Below are 27,641 nucleotides of genomic sequence, written 5' to 3'. Positions count from 1 at the left end.
GCCCTCATCCTGCTCTCCAGCTGATTTGCTCTCCAGCTTCTTATTCTGCCCTTTGGTCCGTGTGATGCTTTTTAATTTCCGTGACCCAAGTTTGCGTCCCCAGTGCCTGTCTGCTTCTTCTTTGGTGGGGGCATGCTCCCCTCCCGTGTGCACAGTCTGCAGGCCGGGTCCCTTCCTGGGGTGAAAATTCCTGGGCACTGCCCTCCAGGGTTTTCTGTCACACCCTGCGGGGCACGGCCACCCCCTCGGCCCGTGGGGGCATCGCATGGTGCCGCCAGAGGCCCTGCTCCCACCCCATCCTCCCCGCACGCTGTTCCACTTCCAGCTGTGAGCGTGTGTGATGGGTGGTGTGTTCCCATTGTGTGTCGCTCCTCTGACAGCCCTCTGTCAGGGGCCCTGTAGGCAGACGGGCTGAGGTTGGAAGGGGCACATGTGGTGCAATCAGCCACACGTAACTACTTCCTCCAGTTCCTAACTTAGAACAGGAAGCATCGCGCCTTCACCAGTGGAGTCTCAGGCGGGCCGGCGTCTTCCCACACCTGCTGCAGCACCGGCCTGGTGAAGAGCGGAGCCCAAGCCCCTGCCAGCCCAGCCAGGACCAGCCCTGCTGAGACCTCCAGAGCGTCGAGCAGGTGAGTGGACAGAGGCCCCTCTGTGTCCAGGCTGGTTTCTCTGAAGGGGAGCAGCTCAGCCCTGAGGCTCTCCCCCGGCCATGGCTGCTGCCCTTCCCAAGGCAGGCAGCTCCAAGGGGCCCAGCCTGCAGAGGCCCTGGTGGCCCTGGTCCGTGTCACACGCCCTGGGATCGTCCACTCTAGGCCCCCTGAGCTGAGATCCGGCAAGGGGAAGTGCTGAGCCCACCGTGGGCAGAGCTAGTGGCGGGGTGATGGGAGGGATGTAACCAAGGAGATGGGACTGGCATGCTGGGAGGATGCACTCAGACCCCAGCCTCGGCTCCCCTGGTAAGGGTCCCTCAACAAGCCCCAGGCACTTGCTGAGCCCCTGATGCGGGGGCTGCGAGGCCGGGCAGAGCCAGGAGGAGGCTGGGGGACAGGCAAAACCCCTGTCTGGTGGGTACGGGGCCGGCACGGCCAGGCTGTGCAGGAGGGTCCCTGGGCCTCCCCAGCTGCGCCTTCCGCTTCCTCCTTGAGCGGGTCCCGTTCTGTCTTCACAGCTCTGTGGTTGCCCGGGTGGTTCTGTCCTCCAGCAGTGTGTGTGTGTGTGTGTCTGTGTGTCTGTGTGTGTATGTATGTGTGTCTGTGTATGTGAGTGTATGTGTGTGTGTCTGTGTGTGTGTGTATGTATGTCTGTATGTGAGTGTGTGTGTCTGTGTGTGTATTATGTATGTGTATATGTGTGTGTCTGTGTCTGTGTGTGTATGTGTCTGTGTCTGTGTGTGTATGTGTCTGTGTGTGTGTCTGTGTGTGTGTCTGTGTTCTGTGTGTGTCCGTGTGTGTCTCTGTGTGTGTGTATGTGTGTACGGTACATTGTCTCGGGGGTGGGTCTGCTGCTTCTCTGGGACTCCCGAAGGTTCACCAGCTCTGGCCTAACGATGTGAACACGCTGGTGACAGTTAAACTTTAGGGGGTGAGGCATTTGGTGTGTGACCTAAACCTCCCACAACCAGGCCCCTGGAGGCCTGTCCCCTTAGGAGTGGGGGGACTGGGGCCCGAGGACCTGGACAAGCGCCGGGAGAGGGGACTCACGGCTGCCCCAGGGCTTTGTCCCGACGGGAGTGAATGGAGGCATTTCTCGAGGGGCTCGGCCCCGCAGCCAGACACCGCTCCACTGGCCTCGGGTTTCTCAGCTGATATCTGCGTGGACTGGTCTGCCTGCAGCTGTCAGCTTGCACTGTGCTGGAGGGAAGGCCCGGGCCGGTCACCGTCACTTCCTGGAGATTTCACGAGGGAAGACACCCCAGACAGCCGGGGCCCTGAAGAAGCTCAGCAGAGGGGTCACCACTGTCCAGGGGATGGGAGAGGCCTGTCTGCACCCCGGCAAGGTGGGCAGGAGATAGGCCTGCTGCTGGGCCTCCCATCTGCGAAATGGGCCCGTATTTACACTCCAGCTGACTCTATATCAAATTGTAATTCAAAACTCACTTCCCTGGAGGGGGCGAAGGTGTGGGTCTGCGTCCACAGGGTCCCGCGGGTTCAGCCTCAGGCCGAGCTCCGCCGGTTACAGGGCTGTGGAGAGGCGTCCGCCCCACGAATGGGGCAGCACAGAGCCCGCAGTGGCCTCTCCTGACTCAGGCCCCGCCAGCTCTAGGAGGAGTCCTGGGTGGCAGGGTCTGGCGGCCTGCACACCTGGCACCGCGAGCGGCCCACGGTCCCGCCTGAGCCCACGTTGTGGGACAGCTGCCGGCAGCTAATAACTGTGCCCCCAGCTGAGAAGCCCCGTCCGGCACTCCCCGCCTGCACTAGGCAGTCTCCTGGTGACGCCACGGTGACACCACCAGGCGGGCAGGGCTGGGATGCTAGTGTGGTCACTGTCCGTTTCCCTTTGCACAGACTGGACCTAAAATGGGGTGTCGGTTCTGTCGTCACCCAGACCTGCCCGAGCGGAGAGCTGATGCCCAATGGGGGCGCTGAGGCCCCCAGGGAGCACGCAGCTGGCAGGGGAAGGTGCCGAGTCCCATGGGCCCCGGGATGCCGAGACCCACCTGTCCCAGCCGTGCTGCCACGTGCCACCTGCCTGGCCGCTGGGGCCCCGTCCCCCGTCCCCCGTCCCCCGTCCCCCGTCAGGCTGGTGGAGTCCACACTCAGCTGTAGCAGCGGGCGGGGTCCCCAGGCTGCTCAGAAAGAGCGCCTGCCTTCCCCCTCCCGGGCAGGGTAGGCCAGGTAGAGGGGAGTCCTCGGTGGGCCTGGGGGTTTCCAGTCTCTCCCACTAATGACGAGTGGGTGTCTTGGGGACATGGCAGGTGTAGTTGAGTCCCCGAGCTGCCAGCCTGTGACCCGGGCAGGCCTTCCTGCCTGGTCCAAGGCCCCCCCCCCCACCAAAAGCCAGGGGCGTCCGGGCGGCTCACCCTCCCAGCAGTCGAGCAGCAGGGCCGGGGGTGCCTGGGAGCCAGCGGACCCTGTGGCTTCCGCGTGAGCCCTGGCACGGTCCCTGCTCAGCACGGCACCCCACGCAGCCCAGGTCTGAAACCGTGTCACGCAGGCCCAGGGGTGGGGTACCACCACCACAGGGCTCTGATGGGGGTGGAGAGAAACAGGAGCCCGGTACCCTCACTGCCTCTGAAACACACGGAGCGGGAAAGCACGGCTCTGCCCACCCACCTCGAAGTGGTGTTGAAAAACCCTGAGCCTGGGGTGCTCTTGTTGGGGTCTGTAGTAGTGCGGGCTCCCCAGAGAGACAGAACCAATAGGATGTGTGTGCGTGTGCGTGTGTGTGTGTGTACAGAGGCAGAGATTTATTTCGGGGCTTGTACGATTGTGCAGGCTGGCAAACCCCAAATCTGCAGGGCGGGCTGGAGACCCAGAGGAGAGGTGACGTTGCAGCTCGAGCCCAAGGCCGTCTGGAGGCAGAGGTCTCCCCTCCTTGGGGGACATCAGTCTTTCCTTTAAGGCCTTCGACTGGTTGGATGAGGCCCGCCCACATCATGGAGGGCCACGTGCTTTCCTCAGAGCCCACTTACGTAATGTTAGGCTCATCTAGAAACACCTTTGCAGCAAACAGCCACACCCAGACGAGGGTTTGAGCAAAGCTCTGGGTACCACGGCCAGCGGAGTTGGCACGTGAAATTCACCGTCACAGCACCCTTGGCTCTCTGTGACGAGGGAGGAAACTGAGGTCCGGAAGGGGGGGTCACCTGTCCACACTCACTCGGCAGCTGGGCGCAGACTTGGGCGTGTCAGCCCCGGGGTCAGGCTGACGTGGGCCCCCGTCCTGGCGTCTGTCCTGGCTGTGTGGCTGAGGGGCTGACCCTCTCAGAGCCCTCCCTAGGAACAGGGAGCAGGTTTGGTCCACCCCCAGGGCAGCTGCGGGCGAATCGTGGCTGTGAGTGCAGAGTGTAGCCAGGCCAGCAGGGTGGCTGCCGTGGGCCGTGCCCTGCCCTGGTCCTCTGGGATCTGGGGTCCTGAGTGGCTGTCCAGGCAGGGACCGCCACCCACTAGCTGAGGCTCCCTTGAGGACTGACCATGTCTGCCGTGTTTCCCAGCACTGTGGCCCAGCCTTGCACAGCCACTGCCCAGGCGTCGTCACAGAGCAAGCCACAGCCCCTTTCCCATTGGCAGGTGTGGGGTCAGGCCCCTCGGATGCTCAGACCTGGCCAGTCTGAGGTGCAGAGGCCTCCGCACCCATGTGGCTTGATTCCGCTGTTCTGGAAGCTTCCGGAGGGAAGGTCGTCTGGGTGGGTCGCACCCTGGGCTGCAGCCAGAAGTAGTTGGAAGGGTTCTCTGCTGGCTGAGGAGCTAAGGTCAGGGGCTGAGGTCAGCCTCCTTGACGGACGAGACCTCAGCGAGCCAGGGCTCCTGCCTGACGGGCCTCTGTGGGCACGGGGCATGCGTTCTCTCACAGTACTCCAGGGGCTGGGGGCGCACAGAAAGGCAGCGCCTCGGGAGCCGTGCTTCCACCAATTTATTTTTTTTGTGAACATATTTTTATTTGTATATGGTTGCAAAAGACAAAACAAAAGCTTTAGAATTTGTTGCAAGTGGAAGCATCCAACGGTGGTCTGGAGGCCCTTGCTGAACGCCTAGTGATGCAAACCCACCAGTTCATTGTTAAATAGTACGGGTGTGGCCATGCGCTGGTGTCTGCAGCAGTGGGGCTTTCGGGTGTGATGGGAATCTGCGGGAGGTGTGGAGGTGCCCTAAGGTCTTGGCAGAGGTCAGAATCCTAGAATCCGGGAGAGCAGTGCCCAGGGGCCAGACAGGCAGCTCTTGTTCAGTGAATGAATGAGTGAGCGAACGAGCTACGAGCAGACGTCCCAGCAGGGGGTCACTGTCCTCTGAAGTGTCCTCAGTGGGAACAGAGAGACTGCCACTTTAGGAATCTGGAGACATCTCCAAGCAATTCCTCAACCACCACGATATTCAGATTTTCTTAAATGTATGAATTTAAAAGAAAATCATTATATATGTTTATTGTAGAAGGTTTGGAAAATACAAACCAGAGTAATGAAGAAAACTGAAAATCCTTATAACGCCACCACACAGAAGAAACATGGCCTGTTTTGGTTATTTGCATGTATTGTTTTCCCGCTCAGCGACTTCTGATTGTAAAAATTGAGCTGCGAGCAGCCGTTCACACATTTTCATGCCATGTAGGTTCCACGGGGTGGGCCTCATGGATGTTAGAAACAGTGTCCAGTTTGACAGCTAGACCAGGAATCTCGATATTTTGCTTACAATGCCCAATTATCAGCCAGAGCGGCCTTTCCAAATGTTTGGTAACAGCTGCATTTCTTCTTTCCTGAATTATCTGTTCACAAGATCCTTTTCTATGGGGTATTTGCCTTTTTGTTATTATTTCTAAAATCTCCTCGGACACAAAGATTACCATTCACCTTCTGCAAGAGACAGATACTAAATATTTTCATCTATTCAATTTTTTATGTACAGATTTTTTTTTGAGCGTGTCTTCTTTTCATTTATTTAATTTAGTTAAGTGTAGTTGGTTTACCGTGTTTCAGGTGTACAGCTGAATGATTCCGTTTCATATGTATATAATCTTTTTCAGTTTCTTTTCCATTACAGGTTATTACAGATATCGAATCGAGCTCCCTGTGCTCTACAGCAGGTCCTTGTTTATCGGTTTTATACAGAATAGTGTGTGCCTGTTAATCCCAAACTCCTAAGTTATCCCTCCGCCCTTTCCGCTTTTAAACCATAAATTTGTTTTCTATGTCTGTGAGTCTGTTTCTGTTTTGTAAATTAGTTCATTTGTATCAATTTTTAGATTCCACATATAAGTGATATCCTATGCTATTTGTCTTTCTCTGTCTGACTTACTTCACTTCGTGTAATAATCTCTAGGTCCATCCATGTTGCTGCAAACGGCGTTATTTCATTCTTTTCTTATGGCTGAGTAACGTTCCATCGCATATATGTACCACGTCTTCCTTATGCATTCCTCTGTTGATGGACACTTAGGTTGCTTCCATGTCCAGGCTATCGTGAATACTGCTGCTAAGAGCACTGGGGTGCATGTAGCTTTTCGAATTAGAGTTTTCATCTTAGAGTCTATCTTCTTCTTTTTTCTGATATTTATTTATTTGGCTGTGCTGGGTCTTAGTTGCGGCATGCATGCAGGATCTAGTTCCCTGACCAGGGATCGAGCCCAGGCCCCCTCTATTGGGAGCGCAGAGTCTTAACCACTGGACCACCAGGGTGTCTGAGTCTATCCTCTTGGTATTTTCTCCCTTAGTTTTTACTCTGAGTGTCCTTACTCTGAGATACACATTCTTCTATTGCTTTTATCATTTCTATTTGCTAAACCTGGGTTCACGGGTCCCGTGGTGTGAGGGGGCACTGCCACGGCGCGTGCCTTGCCGGGAACGTGCTCTGCCTGGTGCCTTTGAGGCCGGAGGCCGCTGCTCACTTCCCTCCCCCCGGCCACCGGCCCGAGGGCCAGGGTCACACAGACTCTGTCCCCGAAGCTCTGGATGCATTTTACAGGCCAGTGCACAGCTCACTGCTGCCTTGCCTTTTCCTTTCCTAAGCTCCCTGGCGACTGCCATACATGCTGTCTTCCAGATGACCCATTTTATTGCTTTTTCCAAGGAAACGATTTTCGATGTATTTTAGCTTTTTTGTTTGTTTTCGGATTCATCGACTTTTTCTGTTGTCTATTTCCCACCTCCCTTCCCTTATTTCCTGAGCTTTGTGGCTCTTTCTCTCACGTCTGAACTTTCCATCCTGCACGTTTATCATCATTCCCTTCCATCAGGCAGAAAAGCATTTAGGGCGTCGGGCTTCTCTCTCCATCGGGGACCCGTTGAACAGAGAAAGTTGCGCTGTCTCTTTTCTGAAGTGTCTGTACATGTAAATTTGATTTGCTCTTGGACTTAAGGGATATTGAGCAGAGTGTTTTAAAGGTTCTAGTTAATATGTGTGTGTTGGGGGGGCATCTCATTTTATTCCATTTGGTCGGAAACTGTGGCCCTAAAAATTTCTGCCATCAGCCTTCACGGGTGGTGAACGGAGCAGTGACGAACACGTGCAGTGGATTCTCCTGGGGCCGAGAATGTGTGGGTTCAGAGAATATGTGGGTGGCCTCCTCCTCAGTCCCCTCTGCCTTGTCTTCTGATCTGTCTGGAAACTCCATGACTTGGGGCGGGGGTTGGGGGGAGGGGTTCCAGCCCCCACTGGAATCTGCTTCTGTCCAGTTCTTTTTTGTCTTTACATAAAGTAGAAACGACCACGTCCTAACTTTGTCTTTTGGTTTAAAAAGGTTGATGCCTATTTTAGATCCATTGTCAACACTGGCCTTTTTCTACATGAAACAGCCTTGCACCCTCAGCTCCTGGGATGAATACCGCATCCCTGCCTTCCCCTCCTGTAACTTTTCCTGACAGCATCCCTGTTCCTTGTCACTTTCTGGCCGTGCCTCTTGGAAACCAGCACCCTGACCTTGAACGGTCAAGGGCAGGCTCTGACGCAAAGTCCTGATGCTCGGTGAGTCCTGGGGCCCCGCAGGGCCTTGTCTGAGGGTCTGAACTTCGGCAAAGCTTTCGTCTTTGACAGCAAGCCTCATCTGACAGCAGCGTACCCTGCCTCGGACATGGGGCCTCCCTCTGCCTCTTCAACTTTTCTTTCTTTTTCGATGTTTCCTCTTTCTCTTCTGTCCTTTACCAAATAGGGACTATGGGCTTTTGTGGAGTGCGTGGGATTTGGAAGGAATATATCCTATTTTTCTTCTGGTGTTCCCTGACGGACCCCGACGCTCAGAGCTTTATTCATCGTGAAGGGTTATCCTCAGGGCGCCCGGGGTCCGCGGGGATGCGCCACTTCCTGCAGGGTCAGGCTCAAGGGTAGCTCTGACGCAACGTCCTCACAGGCCCGTGGGGCCTTGGGTTTCTCAAGCCACCTCGACTTGGGGTTTTGCACCTTGAGTCCTGGGGCGGGGCTGCCCTTAGATCTGGGGAGAGTGCAGCCTCGGGGCCGTCGGGGTGGCAGGGAGGGGTGCCGCAGGTCTGGGCTCGGGTGGCCCAGCTGGAGCCCGCGCCCTCCTCCCTGCTCTCGGACCAGCTGTCCCAGCCGAGTCGGGGCCTCACATTCACGAGGGCGGCCCGAGCCTGCCCTCCCCCAGAGCGGGACCAGGCCCGCAAGCCCTTCCGGGCACGCAGAGGGAGCCGAGGCAGAGTATGCCGCTGGGGCAGCCGGGGACCCGGGCACGGGCACGGCCCTGCGCCGTCCAGGGGTCCGGGCCCCAGGACGACACCCAGAGGAGGCCTTGGTCTGTGAGGCCCCGCCATGATGGTTGCGGCATCGGGGCCTCTGATGGCCAGTCCTGGCCGCCGGGCATGTCCACTGGCACCCCTGCCCGGGGCCGAGAGGAGGGCTGGCTGCAGGCTCCGCACTCCGAGCTCCCAGAGCCACTGCGTCTGCGGGCGTCCTGCCCCCGAGGGGCCGTGGGCACTGAGGCTGGGGCGGAGCCGGGCGCGGCGGGAGTCCCAGTGCTTAAGGGGGAAGAGAGAGCGGCGACACCCCTCCCATGGCCTGTGGGTCTTCTTGCCATAACCAAGGTGCTCTCCCCACCGCGTGGGAGGATGGATGCTCCAGCTGTGAGCGGCACCGGGTCCGCATCCTGCCGCTGCCGGGGCCCCGGTCTCCGCAGGCGAGGGCCGGGGTTTGCCTGTGGTTGCTGTGACTGTTTGGGGTCCGTGGCCACAGGAAAGGGCATCGAGCTGCTTTTGGAGGGCCTTCCCCACCCCTGGCGGGACTGGCTCCCCCCACCCACCCCCCCCCCCCCCGCCGGCTACGTGCACAGCTGGGGCGCCTGGGGCGGGGGCTCAGCCTCTGCCTCCGAAGTGGGGTGCTATTTTGAGGCCGACTGGGCCCGGCGGCGCCCGGGTCAGCCGGGGGGGCAGTGAGCACGTGCGGGCCTCGCGGGGCGTCCGCCTGCGTAATATGTTAGGGACCCAGAGGGCTCTGGGGCAACACGGGGCTTTCACAAGTGGGTGGGCGTGGAGTAAACCGAAAGCACCTTCCCAGCTCCCGCTCTGTGACCCCGGAAGCCAGAGCAGGGCGTAAGTTCTGCTTTTGACCGGAACAGGAAAGAAAAGGGAAGAGGTCTGTTCTGTTATGACACTTCTAGCTCCTGGTTACAAGCTTGGTGGGGACCGGGGTGCGGGGTCACCCCGAAAGACCGGAGAGTGGGGCTGGGCGGGACCTCTAAGCACTGGGTCCCCCCATGGGACCCCCTGGGACCCTCCTCCACCCCAGAGCCGCTGGTACACACGCAGGGGTTATGGGAGAGCAGAGGCGAGGGCAGGACCCACCTCCAGGTGCACCCAGAGCCCACAGGCCACGGCAGAGGCCACCACGGCAGGGGCCACATGGTCTTCGCCACAAGTGGACCTTGGGTGGGAGCCTCTGCCGGCCCCGCACCGAGCAGTGTGCCGGGGAAAGGAGCTGGTGTTTGCAGGTATTCAGGGTGAGCCTGTTGATCCTGGTTGCCGATAACCCCGCCCCCGCCCCGCTTCCTGCCTGCTGCCCCTGGTTTGCTGGCAGCTCAGCACCCTCTCCGCTCTCTTGGTGTCAGATTAAAAGGCAGCAGCCCTACAGGTTCTCACACGTGGGGGCCCGCGGCCCATGACGCGCTGCCACACCTCCCGGGAGCTGGCCTGGAGGACGTTTGCTGCTTTGGGCCCAGCCTGGGTCCCTTGGGGCACTTCCGGGGGAGGGTGCTGCTTCCACCTCCAAGACCCAGAGCCCCAGCGCCAGACCTCCAGCCCGCCCCCACGCTCTTGCCTCTGGGAGCATCAGGGCCAGCCGGTGGTGGCCCAACACCCTGTCCACGCCTTACCCCAGGCCCAGCAGGTGCGGACGAAGAAGAGCTCAATAATGGTCACCTAGAGCTCGTGGCCTCGGGCACATTAGGTGACGGCTCTGCGGGCCCTTCTGTTGTCAAACAGCCCAAGTTCGAATGCCTGGTGCACAGTGAGGCCAAACAAACCGAAAGAGCGGAGTTTGGAGCAGAGAAAGGTTTATTGCAGGGCCGAGCAAGGAGACGGCTAGCTCAGGCCCAGAAAACCCCGAGCTCCCCAAAGGGTTTCGGCAAAGCGTTTTTAAAGGCCAGGTGAGGGAGGGGGCGTCGCAGGGTATGCGATCAGCTTGTGCGCAGTTCTTTGACTGGCGGATGGTGAGGTAACAAGGCAGGGTCCCAGAGGTTCACGTTATCAATCCTTAGGCTCCAGTAGGTCTGGGGGGCTACACGTCCATGGTCATCGTGCAATTGACTTCTTCCATTTGGTAGGGGTTTTAGCATCTGTAAAACAGCCTAGGATCTGTGCGTCAGATGCCGTTTGTTCGTTATCTAGGTGCGTCAAGGAGGAACCAAAGGTTCTGTGACTGCCGTATGGCTGATTCACTGTTTAAATTCTTACCAGTTCTCCTGGCCCAGCTGCTACCTTTGTCACGGGTGTTCTCATCCTTTCGATCGTTAATTCTCCAGCCAGGCTTTTGTGAGTCAGGGGAGGCCTGGGAGACTAAGCTTTTCTACAGACAAGAGGCAGGCAGAAGATGTGGGGGGAGGGGTCTGTCCCAGGCAGGCCCCAGATGTCCTGCCCGATTACACATCCTCGCCCAGCGGGCAGCTGGCACAGTCCTGGCGCCGGTGGGTGCTCAGAGTTGGCTTCTCTTCCAAGTCCTGGTTCACCCTCCTCACGGGAGGCCCGGGCCGGCCGAGTCTCTGCTCCAAGCTCAGCTCAATTCACTGAAGGCCACGCGGGCACCTTGGGCGCGCGTGTGTGCGCACACGCGTGGTGAGTGTGTACGTGTGCGCGTGTCACTGTCAGGAGGCCCACTCCCTGCTGGTCCTTGGGGGCTGGGGGCTTACCTGCACAGACCACACGCAGCCCCACTCAGCCCTCCTCTCCCGCTGGCCCGCACAGCCCCGTTGAGGGGGGTCGGGGAGACCGGCCCGTGCTGGCTACGCCCCAGCGCTGAGCAGCCCTCGGCAGCCCGCGGCCCGCCCAGCGTCGCATCTCTGGGCCCAGGGTCTGGGGTCCCAGGCCCCGGGGTCCCAGGCCCCGTCAGCGCCCCCTCTCCTCCACAGGACATGCTGCGCCGGCGCCCCCAGCTGCTGCTCCTGGGGAGCCTGCTCGCCCTCCGATCCGGTGAGTCCCGCGGGGGTAGCTCCTCATGGGAGGGATGGGACCCGCCCTGGCACCCTCCTGCCCCCAAGTCCCCTGGTGGAGGCTCAGGAAGGGCCCTGCTCTGCCGCCCTCCTCCATTCCCCCGCCCACCGTGGGGCCCACCCTCCTGGAGGCCGCTTCCCCTGGGGCCCTGGTCTCCTCCCTCCCTCCTGGTCCTGCCGCTGCCCCTTCTTCTCCACCACCCCATTCACACCCCCGGTCCCCGGAGGGCCTGCTGTCTCTGTGGGGGCCGGCCAGCTGCCACAGGCCACGCCCCCCAGCCTGTCTCCTCTCCCCTAGTCCTGTCCCAGGAGTGCACCAAGTACAAGGTCAGCACCTGCCGGGACTGCGTCGAGTCAGGGCCTGGCTGCGCCTGGTGCCAGAAGCTGGTAAGAGCCTCACTGAGCGCGGTCAGCCGCCCCGAGGGGCCTCGCGCCTGGCCTGCCCTCCCCCCTTCCCTCCTCCCGGGCCGGACCTTCTTCTCTGCCTCTGGAACTGCTGCCTCCAGGAGTGTCAGCACTGCTTTCTAGTGGAGCAGAAGCAGGGACACGGTGCCGTCAGAGACAGACAGGCAGACTCAGCGTGTCCCCAGGCAGCCCGGCGGAGGCAGACCGGAGAGCGAAACGGCTGCGTCTGCACAGGTGCCGCCCCCTGGCCAGAGACAAGGCAGAGGTGCTTGCAGCTGCTGCCGTCCGCTCCCAGAGCACGCAGCACTGGGGGAGTCCCCTGCTGGAAACCTAACCCTCTGCTGTCCTTAGTTACTTCACATTTAACTTGTGAGACCCTCTGGGAGGAAAGGCAAAGGCCCAAGACGGCCAGGACGTGGGGTAGCTCCACCTCCTCCTGGGGAGGACCCCTTCCCTAGGAACCCCCAGATGCTGACCACGCCCTCCTCATGGGGGTCCCTGAGGTTCTGACACCACAGGTCTGTTTGGAAACACACACATGCACACATATTTTTTTTTTCTCAGTTGTTTGAGGGTAGGTTGCAGACACAAACCCCTTTGTCCCTTAATATTTCCAGGGACTTTGCCGAGAACAAGGTACTCATGTACAAAACCACAATGCATTTATCAAAGATTGGAAATTTAACACGGTACTTTACTCTGACCAAATTTACACACTTTGTGCAAATTTTTCCAATTGTTCCAATAATGTCTTTGATATCATCCCCCCTCCCCCCCTACTCCGCACCCACCCCACTGGTCAATATTATAATCCGGGACCACACATTGTATTCAGATGTCTCTTTATCTCCTGGAATCCGGAACATTCGTCAGCTTTCTTTGTCTTTCACATCCTTGCCATTTCTGAGGAGCTCACGACAGCAGTTTTGCAGAATGCCCCTCCTGTGGGTTTGCCTGGCCTTCCCTCTGATTCAGCCCAGGGTGTGCGTTTCGGCAGGAGCCCCATGCAGGGCTCCTGTTGTCACTTCGTCCTGATGCTAGGGGTGCAGCCTGGACCACTCAGCTGAGGTGACGGCTGCCAGGCTCTCCACCATGACATCACTATTTCCCTTTTGCAATAGTAAGTAATTTGTGGGGAGATACTCCGAGGCCAGGAAATACTCTGCTTCCCATCAGGCTTACGCCCACTAACTTGAGCATCTGTTGGTGTTGGCTGCCTGAATCAGTTCTCACTGGGATGGTTGCAAAATGGTGACATTCCTGTTCATTACTCCTTCTAATGGCTTCTAACGCAGGGAGGAACTTTTCCTTCCCCCAACCTCCCTCTCTCTGTCTCTCTCATCGGTGTAAACCCGTAGATGTTTATTTTATTCGGTAGCTTATAAGCTATCACTTTCATTTTGCCATTTTGAAGCTCGAAGTGTTCCCCGTTTGGACTTTGGGAGCCCCCAGGCTGGCCCTGTGTCCTGTTAGCACGCCCCAGGATCACTTCCTGAGCTCTCTTATTCTCTGGGATCGGCAGAGCTCCAGGCCCGTCTGCACTTTCCTCGCCCCCACTAGGGACTCAGACATTTCTCTGAGGGTTCCTGGTTCCCCTTCATGAGAAGCCAGCCTCCCAGCATCCGCAATACACTTCCCCATTTTCTTAATCCTACGATTCACAGAAAGTGGTTACAGAGTTGCTACCCGCAGCACTGCAGGGGGGAAATCGGGTGTGGTCTGTGTTGTCTCCTCTTGTTGGGGTGCGGTCATAGTGCCGGCTTAAAAAGTCCGTCCTCAGGGTGAATTCCTCCCTTCCCTTTCCTGACTTTATCATATGCATTTGAAATGCAGTCGGGTTCAATTGTTTCCCAGTGGATTCCATTTTAGGGGTTTCTTCCCTCTCCATTCCTGTTAATTTTCTTTCTCGAGTACTTAAGGCATTAATAGGGTTCCAAAAGCGAGGACAGTTCAGAGGCAGCTCAGGAAGCACCGCCCCTCTGCGGGCCCCGCCCCGGCGCTGGGCACGCCCCCTGCACCTGCCTGGTCTCCTGCCGGCGGTTGCTCTTCCGAGCCTCCTCTTGTCGGAGGAAGCCGAGAGCGGGACCCTCCGAATGTGGCCGCTTCTCTCTCCCTGCCGTGTCCACATCCAGGGGCCCTTCGTGGGGGCACAGTGGTCACGAGGGAAGACCCAGGACCCCCACGCTCCCCTCCGGCCTGTTTCCTTCTGAGCTGCCTGGCCCAGAGCCCTGGCCCGTATTCCGGATCCGCGTGGTGCCTGGGGGCTAACACGTGGGCCACGAGGGGGCGCTCGCGTCCCCTTGGGAGGGAACCACTCCCTCCTTCGTCCGGTGCTGCTGACGCTGCCCAAGGGCCTGAAAACCCTGGGCCAGGTGCTCCGTGGGCCGCGGAGAGTCCCCGTGGCTCCACCTGGGGCTGGAGCCGTTGGTTCCTGAGTCGCCTCTGCCCGCTCGCGGGCTCTCCGGGGATGCGAAGCCTCGTGAACAGGCCCTCTGGAGGCCGCCCAGCCCCTGCCTCGTCCCGCTGCCACCGGGACTCTTGACCTGAATCCGGTGCAGATGAGGGGGTCAGCTTCGCACAGCACCCACAGTGTGGGCTCCCATCTTTTCTCTGCCCCTGACCCCTGACCCCTGGCTCCCCCAGAACTTCACGGGGCAAGGGGAGCCTGACTCCACTCGCTGTGACACGCGGGAGCAGCTGCTGTCAAAGGGCTGCGCGACGGATGACATCATCGACCCCAGGAGCCACGCCACGACCCAGGAGGACCAGGTGGGGGGCCAGAAGCAGCTGTCCCCACAGAAAGTGACGCTCTACCTGAGACCAGGTAGGCTTGGCCTCGGCTGGGGGTGAGCCAGCCCCTGATGGCCGCGTATCCCATGTGTCCAGGTCAGACAGCCAGGTGGCCTGGGCGAGGCCCTGGGACTGCTGGGAACCAGTCTGAGCTCTTCTCTCTGCCCCGGGGAGGGTGCCCCCAAGAACCCCGTCTGCGGCTGGTGCCTAGTCTCTCTCTTTTTTTTTTTTTTTTTTTTTTGTGGTACGCGGGCCTCTCACTGTTGTGACCTCTCCCGTTGCGGAGCCCAGGCTCCGGACACGCAGGCTCAGCGGCCATGGCTCACGGGCCCAGCAGCTCTGCGGCATGTGGGATCTTCCCGGACCGGGGCACGAACCTGCGTCCCCTGCATCGGCAGGCGGACTCTCAACCACTGCGCCACCAGGGAACCCCCCAGTCTCTCTTTTAACCCTGAGTTCTGTGTCCTTTTTACAAGGGAGAACAAACCATCTGGAAAGCACTCATTTGTCACACTCTCAGAAGGCCAGGTACTCTTGGCAAAGTAAAGGCTCTGACAAGTCCTGCAGCCAAGGAACCCCAGTAACCATTTAAATCAGTGCTGCCCACCTGACTTGACCACTGACCCAGGTTCAGGACATAGCTCCCTGTTAGCACTCCGAGAAACGCCCTTCAGGAAGGCGGCGTGGTGGAGCAGCGGGGGATGTGGCGGGCGGGCCTGGACAGGGCTGGGGCGGCCACACGTGGGAGCTGGTGCTGGAAGATGGGCCAGGCAGAGGGGACTCGGTTCGGAGCTCGAGTCCTCACGTCTTTGTCCAGCACCAGCTGTGTGCTAGGCACCGTCCTGGGAGCTGGGGACACAGGCTATTCGTACTGACAGATAGACAAGTAATTACAGGTACACGTGGTGATTAAGATGGCGAAGCGCAGAAGCCAGGGGGATGTGGTTGAGGAAGGGGGGTATCCCCAGGGTGGCCAGGGAGCCCGTGCTGGGACGGGACGGATTTGCTTGCTGGCTGGTGGTAGAGAAGGCCTTGCCGGGGAGATCGAGGGAGATCCAGGTGGACCTGAATTGCAACAATGCCAGATAAACAACGAACACTTTTCAGTATCTCTGTGCCCAAATAGTCTTCTATTTGGGAATGTGCTCTTTATCTGAAATTCGAATCTGAGTAGGCGCCCTGCATTTTACCTGCAGGCCTCACAGAGTGGGGGTCATGAGGGTCCCGAGGCCTGCAGGGGGCACCAGTGCCCCTGAGCCCCGCTAGATGAGGTGGCGTTCACTCTCCCGCGATTCCCAAATCCCACAGGTCAGGCGGCTGTGTTCAACGTGACCTTCCAGCGGGCCAAGGGCTACCCCATCGACCTCTACTACCTGATGGACCTCTCATACTCCATGCTGGACGACCTCATCAACGTCAAGAAGCTGGGGGGCGACCTGCTCCGGGCCCTCAACGAGATCACCGAGTCCGGCCGCATCGGTGAGCTGCCCGCTCCCTCCTCCCCTGAGCCCCAGCCAGCCTGCTGCCTGCACACCCCCCAGGCCCCCACCCTGGGCACCTCTGTGCCCCCACGTCCCGAGGGCAGGGCACCAGGGCTCCAGACCTAGTGTCCCTGGTGCAACCCCCCAAGGGCCACCTTGCTTCCTCCCCGCCCCCAGCGCCCCCCGCCCCGCTGCCCTCTGGCGTGAGGTGGGGAAGCCGGGGCTCACAGCCTGCCCGACCCCTAGGCTTCGGGTCTTTCGTGGACAAGACGGTGCTCCCCTTTGTCAACACGCACCCCGAGAAGCTGCGGAACCCGTGCCCCAACAAGGAGAAGGAGTGCCAGGCCCCGTTCGCCTTTCGGCATGTGCTGAAACTCACCGACAACTCCAACCAGTTCCAGACAGAGGTCGGGAAGCAGCTGATCTCGGGAAACCTGGACGCCCCCGAGGGTGGGCTGGACGCCATGATGCAAGTCGCCGCGTGCCCGGTGAGGCCCCTGCCTGCCCTGATTTCTCCAGACCTGGGGGCCTCCGTCACGACACCCACAGATTCCACTATTAGCAGCTTGTGACCCTGTGCAAACCTTCTGAAGCCTAAATACAAGGAAGTGATCCTGTTAAGGAAGACCCCTGAGCCACCTAACCCTGGCGGTTCCTGCAGTAGAATCACTCCTACTTCCAGTGCCCCTCAAGGAACAGAGGGTGGGGTGTCCTGGCCAGGCTCCCCGACAGCCATGTGGCTTAAGTGTCGGTGCCGGCCGTCCCCTGCCCCCTGCTGACCCCTCGCCACGTGGTCCTGTCCTGCCGCTGTATCGCGATGTGTTGCAACACATCGACCCGTGTCTAGCCGCGCAGTCCTGCCACCTCCACAGACCGGACCCCAGTCCTCCAGCCTCTCTGCTCCCTGGGAGGACCGCCCCGCATCGCAGACACACGTTTTCATTTCTGTGTGATGTCACGGTTCACGACGCGCGTGTGCCCTGGCTCTGTCACCCCCGCATCACGGTGTCCGTGGGCTCCTCCCTCTGTGTTTGCAGTGAGATAAACATTTCTAAGTACTTTTTCTTCTTTGGGAGCGTCCCCTTAGGAGGTGGTCCCAGGTCCAAGCTGACTGGGCCACAGAGTATGCAAATGTAAACATGCATTCCTGTCCCTTCGGTGTCCCACGCATATTCACCTGGGCATCTGGGAGCTGGTCGTCCCACAGATACTTCTCGGGCCGCCCTGGGCGCTGGGCCCTGTCTCTGGTCCTCCCACCCCCCAAGAAAACCCAGGAGTGGGGGGCACACAGCCCCGAGGCCAGCACGGCAAGCTCTGCCTTGGCGCCCCCAGTCTGGGGAAGCTGAGGCAGGTCACCCTGCCCTCTCCTTGTCAGGAGGAGATCGGCTGGCGCAACGTCACCAGACTGCTGGTGTTTGCCACGGATGACGGCTTCCACTTTGCGGGAGACGGGAAGCTGGGCGCCATCCTCACTCCCAACGACGGCCGCTGCCACCTGGAGGACAACATGTATAAGAGCAGCAACGAATTCGTGAGTGCGGCAGTGTCTTGGGGGGCGGGGTAGGCTCACTGCCAGCCCGGGGTCCAGAGGGGTGGGGAGGGGCCCTCGCTCTGGGGGAAGCACTTGAATGGCACCAAGAGGTCAGAATTCTCTGGTCCAGGGCTGCTGTGAGACGATGCTCGGCACCCTGGAATCGTAAAGCCCAGGCACTGCAGAGGACTTTAGAGATGTGACCCTTGGGGTCCTCCACCTGCAGCCTGCAGACTCGAGGTGGGTGTTGGTGGCAGCTCTCAGGGGCCCACCGACTGGGACAGGACAGATGTGACATCTGAGGCTCCGGTGAGCCTCTGCCCGAAATTGCGCACGTCGTGAGGTTGTGAGAATAGGTGCCACTGTGCTGGGGGCAGCGTCTGAGATGCCGCCTCCAGGAGAAGTCAGAGGCGTCTCGCCAGCGCCCCACAGTGCGGACACCGCAAAACGCTGCTCACCACTCTTCTCCGCTCTGAGTGTCTGGGAGCGGCTACTTGCCACTGGATTTCTTTTTTAGTGCATTGATCACGAAGCACTTCTCAGCTTTTAATATTTTCTTGAGTATATTTCAATATCGTCAGTTTCCCTCCTGATCCCATCACCTTACGCATTTGCGAACATCATTGGGAACGGGCCCCATCACAGGAGGAGGCAGGCGGAGCCTCTGCGCCCTGGGCCGTCACTTCTGCCGACAGGAGCGGACAGGCAGCTCGGATGGCTTGTCCCCAGCCTTGGGAGCCATCTGACCGGGGGTCCCCTCTCTAGGACTACCCATCGGTGGGCCAGCTGGCGCACAAACTGGCAGAAAGCAACATCCAGCCCATCTTTGCTGTGACCAAGAGAATGGTGGCAACATACGAGGTAAGTGGGCTTGAGCAATCCGGCAGGAAGAGGCGTCGCAACTGAATGGTGACCAAATCCAGGGTGACCGCAGCCTGAGTTCTGCTTCCGTACTGGGTGCGTGGGCCGTGGCCACGCGGCGGCCCCGCGTTTCGGGGAGTGAGCGCTGCCGCTGAGGAGCTGAGACCTCTTGAGGCCGCAGGACACTGACAAGTCCTTGCGCTTTAGTAATCGTGGTTTTGCCTCAACGAAACCCTTTGGGTCTGCAGACCCCATTCTTCGTGTCAGGGAAAGTTCCTTGTTTTGCGTCCGCATACGTTTGCACGTCAGCACTGTTCACACAGTGTAAGGTGTATGCAGGAGGGCTCTGGAACCCCCAGCGCACGGCTCAGTGTTGCGAGGAAAACACCCCCATAACCAGCAGGCGCCCGGGCCCCCCAGCAGCTGTGACAGCACTTCCTTCCCGGCTCAGGAGACCTGGGTCTGTCCTGACTTTTCTGAATTGCTGTCCTTACTAAATTTTTCTGTGGCATGGAATTCTCGTGGGGAAGTTTCTTTGTCGTAGAGCGTTTCTCATCCCTCCTCCTTCTCCCAGTCACTGTGGGGCTGTTTTAGTTGCCCTGCTCTCATCTGCCGGGCTCAGCGTGGTGGCCTCTGGCTGCGATGGGCTGGGAGCGCCTCCCGGCCCCTGTCCTTCCCTAAGTCCCGGTCCCCTTCCTGCTGAGGCCTGTGGCCTGCTGTGCCTGTGTGGGGCGTTTGCCAGTGGGGCCAGCCGCGCCTGCCATCAGCGTTCCCAGGGGATCCCGAGGGAGGAGGGGCGGGTGTCCGGAAGACCCGCCGGGGGCTGGCAGTGGGCGTTGGCCAAGCCACAAGGACAGCAAGGCTGGTGGCCGGGTGCCGCTGAGAGACCACCCGCCCACATGAGCTGCCCGAGCGCTGGCAAGTCAGGGCCTCGCAGCTGCCGTGTCCCTGACCGTGTTACGGGACGTGACAGTCTCCTCCTCGCCAGGTGGTAGCAGGTCCCAGTGATTTGCTATTAGGTGCAGGGGTCGTGTCCCAGAAGGCAGTGTGGTGATGGGGTAGAAGCTGGAGATGGGAGACTCGGACCCCAGGCCCTGCTCCCCAACAGCAAGGACAAGGCCCTGGGCAGGTCACAGGCCTTTCTGAGCCTTAGCTTCCTGACCCCATTCCCGGGACTCCTAGCGCGTAGGGGTCAAGGAGGCCCAAGTCTGTATGGGCAGCTTACGCTGGACCCGCCTCAGTACGTGTTTCTGCACCGAATGGAGAGCAGGTGGCCGGGGGGGTCTCCGAGCTCTGGCGGGGTCCCGAGGCTGAGGAGGAGAGGAGAGGGCGGCAGAGGCCGGAGGTGGGGTGGCGAGGCTGTGTGTCCTTATGAGCTTTGTGGAGGAGCCTGGACTCCATTCTGGGGCGTCACAGCAGGGCTTTGTGGCAGGGACATGACCCACCCTTGGTTCTGCAAGATAAAGTGATGGTACAATTTCCCGTGAAAGATGGGCTAAGCTAAGGGTGGCGGGGGACACAGATGTTCCCTGGAGGCTGCCCCAGGCTTGTCTGCATGACCTCGGGCTCCGGCCTGCCCACCCCAGAGGTGCCGCTGGACCAGCCGGCCCCGCCTGCCAGACCCAATTGCCACAATGTTGTTTAACACACAGCCATTGTGAAAGTTAGATTATGTCAGCTCACATGCTCAGAACACATCGCTTCCTGGTTTTGTGCCACATTTCACGATTATCTGTGCCCTTGGGTTGTTTGTGCCTATCACATCTGCGTGATGGAGTGGCATCTTCTTTTTTTTTAATAGACATTTATTTATTTATTTATTTATTTAATTTGGCTGTGTCAGATCTTGAGGCACGTGGGATCTTTCGTTGCAGCGTGGGCTCTCTAGTTGTGGCGCGCGGGCTTAGTTGCCCCGTGGCGTGTGGGATCTTAGTTCCCCGACCAGGGAGTGAACCCGTGTGCCTCGCATTGGAAGGCAGATTCTTAACCACTGGACCGCCAGGGAAGTCCCTGGGGTGGCATCTTACCGTGGCAAGGCACACTTTCCCGGATCTGCCTTCAGTGCTGGGAAATCAACAAGGGTGGAGTATTTCTACTGAGGAAATCGGCAAACGCTGCCATTCAGGGTGTGCTTCCTGAGAGCCAGCGGTTAAACGTTTGCCTGCGCAACACTGGACCACGTGCTGTGTTACCTAAATACAGTAAGAAGTCGGGGGCAGGGTTGTCTGAGCCAGCTCACAAGCAGGAAGGAAACCCTCTGGGGTGTTATTACAAAACTGGGTGGATGCTGAGGTGTCCTGGTACCAGGGTTCTGGCCACACCCACCTGTCTTCTTCCCTGACAGAAGCTCACGGAGATCATCCCCAAGTCTGCAGTCGGGGAGCTGTCAGACGACTCCAGCAACGTAGTCCAGCTTATTAAGAACGCCTACAATGTAAGTGTCCCCCGGGTGGTCAGCCAAGACGCCGTGCTGCAGGCCAGTAGGAGGATGGCCTGGAGAGGAGAGCCCCTGCGTTCTGTGGGCCATCCTCGGGCACTTCCCCAGGGCAGCTGGCCTCCTCGTTGATGGTGTGGTAGGTGCCACCCCAGGCCCTCCGTGCCTCCCCTGGGACACAGGCATCAGGCCCTCTTCCAGCCAAAGGGTCTGCTGGCCTCGCGAGCACAGCTCGCTGGGAGCACCCAGTAAGCACTGATGACACTGCATTGAGTCAGAGCCCCACTGAGGCAGCTCCGTTTGCTGCTCGTACCCTCCTGGAGCCCTAGCCACCCCCCACCCCGAGCAGGCCCTCCCAAACTCCAGATGCTGCCCACGGGGCGGCTCTGTCTGCGCACCGACGATGCCACCTTCAGTGAGCGGCTCATTCATCTCTCTGTCTCTCTCTCTCTCTGTTTCTCTGTCTCTCTTCCTGTCTGACGGTCTGTCTCGCTCTCTCTCATTCACTTAGACAGTTTTTCCAGCTCCCACCCTGTGCCACGCACTGGGGTTTCAGTGGTGGGTGGACGGTCAAGCTCCCATTCTTGCAGGGCTGTGACCTGTCTCCACGTCTGTCCCTTCCACTGGCCTGTCTCGGGGGGCGTGGCATGGGTAACCCTGCCACCAGCGGCATGGGGTGCAGGACCCGGCACCCGTGGAGCTCTCAGCGGACACACGGGTGGAGGGAGGGGGATGAGAGGCGTGCCGGCTGTCGGCTGGGAAGGGGCGGGAAGGGCCGGGGACGGCGGGGTGAGCCTGATCGCGGTGCTCTTCGCCCACAGAAACTGTCCTCCAGAGTCTTTCTGGATCACAACACACTCCCTGACACCCTGAAAGTCACCTACGACTCCTTCTGCAGTAACGGGCTATCGAAGGTGGACCAGCCCAGAGGGGACTGCGACGGCGTCCAGATCAACGTGCCGGTGAGGCTCCCTCCCGGCCTCTGGAAGGGGCTCCCCCAGGGACAGCGAGGGAGGGTGCACCCCGGCACACGGCTTCACAGGGACCAGCAAGAGGCGGGGTCCAGTCCACCGCGGGTCCGGTTCCTTCCTTTGAAAATCCACACACACTGTTCGCGGCCCGGTGTACACCGACCGCCGCGAGGACGGCAGCGCCCCCTGGGGGCAGATGCCGGGTACAGCGCCACCCGCCTAAGAAAGGCGTTCCTTCTACACGGGGCATCTGCTTTGCTTTGATGTTCTTGATTTTCGTGTTTTTGTTTTTTGACAAACACATTAAAGCAGGGGCCACACAAATGATTATAAACAGGCACTGAGTTATGTCCCTGATATTTTTAATTTGTCGTGACCAAAACAATTAAACTTTTCCTTTCTCCAGCTGTGGATTCATATTCAGCAAAATATTTGCTTTTATTTCTAAACGACATCGGAATTCTTTCAACTATGTGACTTACTAAACGTGTGTGACTTTTTAGTGAAATGTATCCCCCTCATACGGGGTGATCCAGACAGGAATTTATTCAATCTTGTGACTGATTGCTTACTTCCCTGATGTCTCTGCTCTGTCTTCACGTACGGGTTGGAGATTCATTCACCTTGATTTGCAGTGAGGCTTGCCGTGGCCTTGCTGGTGCCCCCTGAAGCTCAGTGCTGGCTGAGCAGCAGTGCTGTGTGAGTGGCAGGGACTTTGCCCTGCCCGCTCGGTTCCCCTTGGGTATTCGGGGTCAGAATACAACCCCACATGCAGAACCTAGGACTTCCTGTGCGATTTTGGTACCTTAGCCTCCAGGCTTCAGGACAGAATACATGGAGAAAATATACATCATTTACAGAGTCACTCTAAAATTCTTTTAAAGGGATGTGAGATTAAAAGTATTCTAGGGCTTCCCTGGTGGCGCAGCGGTTGAGAGTACGCCTGCCGATGCAGGGGACACGGGTTCGTGCCCCGGTCCGGGAAGATCAAACATGCCGCGGAGCGGCTGGGCCCGTGAGCCATGGCCGCTGAGCCTGCGCGTCCGGAGCCTGTGCTCCGCAACGGGAGAGGCCACAGCAGTGAGAGGCCCACGTACCGCAAAAAAAAAAAAAAAAAAAAAAAAAAAAGTATTCTAAAGACATCCCTGCCCAAGTCCAGGCCACCAGAGGATGGTGGGTGTGGGAGCTGCGGGAGGGCTGGGGGACATGTTCCAGCGTCTCTGACTCTGAGCTTCCAACTCTCATCCTCTCTTCCCTCATCTCCCCTCCCAAGTGCTGGAGCCACCTGGAGTGTCCATGTCCTTCCCTCCCCCCCACCAGCATGCACTCCCCCGGGGCCCAGCAGAGGCGGTCCCCTCCGTGCTTGGGAGTCCAGGACGCTGACCCTCACCCTGCTAGGCCGTGCCCTTGTCCACGTTGCCCAGGGAGGAGGTGGGAGCAGGGTTGTGTGCCCGGGGTCCAATGTTCACCTGAGCCCTGCTTTCCCACTACAGATCACCTTCCAGGTGAAGGTCACAGCCACAGAGTGCATCCAGGAGCAGTCATTCGTCATCCGGGCGCTGGGCTTCACGGACACGGTGACTGTGCGGGTCCTCCCCCAGTGCAAGTGCCGGTGCCGGGACGCGAGCCGGGGCCACAGCCTCTGCGGCGGCAGGGGCTCCATGGAGTGCGGAGTCTGCAGGTGAGGCCGCGGCCCCACCTCCCGCGCAGGCGCACCGCGGCAGAGCCGGCGCGGGAGGTCCCTGACCCCACATCCCCCGTGCAGGTGCGACGCCGGCTACATGGGGAAGAACTGCGAGTGCCAGACGCAGGGCCGGAGCAGCCAGGAGCTGGAGGGAAGCTGCCGGAAGGACAACGGCTCCATCATCTGCTCGGGGCTGGGGGACTGCATCTGCGGGCAGTGCGTGTGCCACACGAGCGATGTGCCCAACAAGAAGATCTACGGCCAGTTCTGCGAGTGTGACAACGTCAACTGCGAGCGCTACGACGGCCAAGTCTGCGGGGGCGAGAGTGAGCGCGGGGGACAGACCAACCTGCGGAGCCTCAGCCGCCCCTGCGGCGGGGTGGGGGGGGGGGGGGGCGGATCGGGGCTCGGGCTGGGGCACGGGCGGGGCTGAGTCTGCGGGGGCCCCTGTCTTCCAGAGCGAGGGCTCTGCTTCTGCGGCACCTGCAGGTGCCACGACGGCCACGAGGGCTCGGCGTGCCAGTGCCTCAAGTCTACGAAGGGCTGCCTCAACCTGGATGGCGTCGAGTGCAGCGGTCGCGGCCGGTGCCGCTGCAACGTGTGCCAGTGCGACCCCGGCTACCAGCCGCCCCTGTGCCTCGAGTGCCCGGGCTGCCCCGCGCCCTGCGCCCGCTACGCGTGAGTATCCCGCCGCCCCGGCCGCCTCGCGTCTCCGCGGCCCGGGAGAACAGCCGTCAGGCCGGACCCGGGGCGCGGGGCGCTGAGGACGGCCCCGCAGCTCCGGGCGGCCCGCGCCCCCGCCCCTCCTGCCCGCGGTCACGCCGCGCCTCGCCCGCAGCAACTGCGCCGAGTGTCTGAAGTTCGACCAGGGCCCCTTCGCCAAGAACTGCAGCGCAGCGTGTGGGGAGACGAAGCTGCTGCCCAAGCCACTGCCCGGCCGCACGTGCAAGGAGCGCGACTCCGAGGGCTGCTGGATGACCTACACCCTGTTGCAGCGCGAGGGGCGGGACAGATACGACGTGCACGTGAACGACACGCGCGGTGAGCCCGGGCGGGTGGGGTCAGGACCGGGTCCCCGCACCGCTCAGCCCGCCCGCCGTGCGCCCTGCTCCGGGGCGGCCGGCTGTCCCGCAGAGTCGCTGCCCGGAGCGCTGGCGCTGAGCACGGCCTGGAGCGCGAGCCCCGAGAGCCGGCCCGGGGGACCATGGGGGCCGCCGGACCCACATCCGGCCCTGGCCCTGGAGCGGCCCGCGGAGCCGGAGCCGGCTTCCCCAGGTGCCGCCGCCCGGCTCGCCAGGGACCCAGAGGCTGACTCTGTCTTCACAGGTTCCCGGGACACGGGGTGGGGACACATGAACCGGTTCCCAGGGGTAAAGACGCCGGCGGGGCGTGTCTCAGAGGTCAGAAGGTCTCTCTGAGGAGGACGCTTGCAGCTGAGACCAGGGGATGAGAGGGTCAGAGGTGCTGGGCTGGGCTCTTACTGGGCCCCCGTGAGGCTGGGGGCGGGGGCGGGGGCGGGGTGGGAGGGGTTGGGCTTATGTCTCTTCCCAGACACACCGGAGGGCCAGCCGGTTTTCAGAGGAGTGCGCTGTGCTCTCACAGGCCGGGCGCAGACCTGGGAAGGGCTACTGCCCAGTCCGGGCACTGAGCAGGGCTGGGTTGGGGTCCTGGGGGCGGCGTGGACAGAGCCTGCCCTTGGATGGAACTCTGGGTGGGATCAGGAGGGAGGGCAACAAGTGGGGACGGAGAGTAGGTCAGTGTCGAGGAGGTAGGTTGAGTGGACAATGGCAAAGCGTGTGTGGGACGCGGGGACTTAGAGTAACACGCCCACGAGGGGATGGGCTTGAGGGTTACAGCGGCAGCACAGGGAGCCGTGTGGACACACCAGCTCTCCGTGCCCCCGCCCCCTTACTGCTCAGAGAGGCTGCGGGGGTGGGGCACAGGCCACGAGGCCGGCCTCTGGGGTGAGTACAGCAGACGTGGGACAGCAGCCCACCCCGGGGACCTTGCAGGACTGAGACCTGCTCCCAGCTCCCCTCCCCACGACAGGACCCCCAGGAAGGCAGATAGGGCCCAAGCCCTTTGTTACCAGGGCGGCAGAGCCCAGCCTGCTGGTGCAGACAGCTCTCCCCGGGCGTTTTAACAGGCACGTGTGGGGTCAGGTTTGGCTTTGCGCGTGCTGGCTAAGTTGTTCCACTTCTGTGAGGGAGGGAGGTTCCCAGGAGAGGCCAGGATGGTGCGGGGGGAGTGCCTGCGAACCCCAGTGCCCGCGAGCCGGGCAGACGGGCTCACGCTGAACATCGTGCCTTGGTCAGGTGCCGCGCGGGGGTGCTGCAGTCCAGAGCCTCCCCTCCCCCAAGCTCAGGGGGAGGCTGGGTGCAGCCCCTCAGGCACTGGGACCCCACCCTCCTCATTCCCAAGGCTGCTGCCATTGGTTCCCCTGGGAATGCCTTTACGAGGAGAGTGCCCACCCCTAAACTGTGATCCAGCGTGGGTTAGGCTAGGTTCCAGTGATTGGGTCATTGGCTGTCCAGGTGGGAGGCCAGGGTCTGGCCCTGGTTACTTACTGGCCACCTCGGCCCCCTTTCCTTCTCCATGAACAAAGGGCCTCTCAATTTCATTTGGAACCACATGGCCTGGCCTTGTGCCCAACTCTGCACCCTCCCTGGCTGGGGGCCGGGGCCGGGGCCGGGGCCCGTTTGCTCACTACCTGTCGCTGAGAGCCAGCAGCGGAGCCCCGACACCGCGCAGGGACGGGGCGGGCCTGACGCCCCGGTGTGTGTGCCTCCCTGCCTTAGAGTGCGTGAAGGGCCCCAACATCGCCGCCATCGTGGGGAGCACCGTGGCGGGAGTCGTGCTCGTCGGCACCCTCCTGCTGGCCATCTGGAAGGTCCTGACGCACCTGAGTGACCTCAGGGAGTACAAGCGCTTCGAGAAGGAGAAGCTAAAGTCCCAGTGGAATAACGTGAGTGGCCCCGGGGCCCCCGCAAAGGCGCGCCTCCCACCCTCTGCGCCGAGGGCACGCCCACGGGAGCGCGAGCCTGCCTCCCCCCACCCTCGCAGCTCGTCCCCGGAGCCCGGCGCCTTCCTCCCTGCGCTGACAAGTCACGCTTGCTTTTCTCACCAGGACAACCCCCTTTTCAAGAGCGCCACCACGACAGTCATGAACCCTAAGTTTGCTGAGAGTTAGGGCTGCTTGGTGAAGACGGGGCCTCCCGCACTGCCCAGGTGGGAGCACCCCACGCCACGTCCCCTCCAGCAGGCCGCCCGTGACCCCGTCGCCCGGTGGACTTGGCTGACGACACTTGACAACTTCACCACTCACTGAAAGGCCACCGTTTTTCCTGCCCCCAGAATGACAGATGCGGCCAGATAACTCTAGGGACTCATCAGAAGGGCCAGCCTCCCCCTTCTGACAGGAGTGACTTTTGATAGCAACTCGAAGAAGGAATTGCTCGCGTCCCGTAAGGTTAGACATGTGTCGTCCTTTGTAAAAATTAGCACAGCAGTCTGATGAAAGGTGGTACAGATTTATTTATATGTGAACTTCTCAGAGTGTAAAATTACATCCCATTGATCATGCTGCCCCCAATCACGTGTACAGAAAAAATGAATAACCCTTCCGCCGGGGCTTCCCTGGGAGCCGGGCTCTGTGCCCCGCCTCCACTGCTCTTCACACACTCCGAGGGTCCGTGTAGACTTTGGGCCATGGCTCAGGGTTCTCTTTTTCCCCTTCCTCACCTGTTGGCCATGCAAACCCCTCTCCGTCCCTGTCCCGGCCCCACCTCCTAGGCAGCTTTCAGAAGACAGGGGACGGCCCCAGCAAAGGGGGTCCCCCTGCAGAGCTTGAACGGGGCCGAGGAGAGATGGGAAAGTGGGTGTCTGTCACGCTCTCGGCTGTCTACACCCGCTCTTGGGCGATGAGTGGAAGAGAGTTTAAATAAGTGTGTTTCTCACGGGCTGTTTCCCGGGGTGACCTGGAGGTCAAGGTGATCCGGTGTGATGGTAGTAGGTGGCAGGTCCCAGCGTGATCACCTAGCCGTGTGCGTGTCTGCCAACCTCTGCAGGCTCCGTGTGGGTCTGGGTGCGGGTTGGCCCGTGAGGGCCCGTCAGGGTGGGGCGGTCCTGGGTCCCCAAGGAAACGGCTCTATTCCGATATGTTAACATTCTCTGCAGCCCTGCC

At 60.4% G+C, this 27,641-nt stretch overlaps 1 protein-coding gene across 2 annotated transcripts; it reads left to right on the top strand.

Moving 5' to 3' along the window:
* The first annotated feature begins 479 nt into the window (after positions 1 to 479).
* Positions 480 to 27,072, top strand: ITGB2 (integrin subunit beta 2). 2 transcript variants are annotated; one of them, XM_065875989.1, is made up of 17 exons: positions 528 to 623; positions 3,157 to 3,164; positions 11,221 to 11,281; positions 11,600 to 11,688; positions 14,350 to 14,530; positions 15,805 to 15,975; positions 16,224 to 16,465; positions 17,353 to 17,508; positions 18,274 to 18,369; positions 20,714 to 20,803; positions 21,625 to 21,765; positions 23,268 to 23,455; positions 23,540 to 23,784; positions 23,917 to 24,136; positions 24,297 to 24,499; positions 26,257 to 26,423; positions 26,586 to 27,072. In XM_065875989.1, exons 3-17 carry the CDS (start codon positions 11,224 to 11,226, stop codon positions 26,646 to 26,648), a joined length of 2,310 nt encoding a protein of 769 aa, XP_065732061.1. In that variant the 5' UTR covers positions 528 to 623; positions 3,157 to 3,164; positions 11,221 to 11,223; the 3' UTR covers positions 26,649 to 27,072. The 2 variants fall into 2 exon arrangements, with proteins under 2 accessions (XP_065732060.1, XP_065732061.1); XM_065875988.1 differs by lacking the exon at positions 3,157 to 3,164 and having other exon boundaries at positions 480 to 632.
* The last annotated feature ends 569 nt before the right edge of the window (positions 27,073 to 27,641 follow it).

The sequence above is a fragment of the Phocoena phocoena genome, chromosome 4 (genome assembly GCF_963924675.1).
Source record: "Phocoena phocoena chromosome 4, mPhoPho1.1, whole genome shotgun sequence".
NCBI classification, from domain to species: Eukaryota; Metazoa; Chordata; class Mammalia; order Artiodactyla; family Phocoenidae; genus Phocoena; species Phocoena phocoena.
The sequence above is the reverse complement of the archived record's forward strand: the minus strand, read 5'-3'. Positions and strand labels throughout refer to the sequence as shown.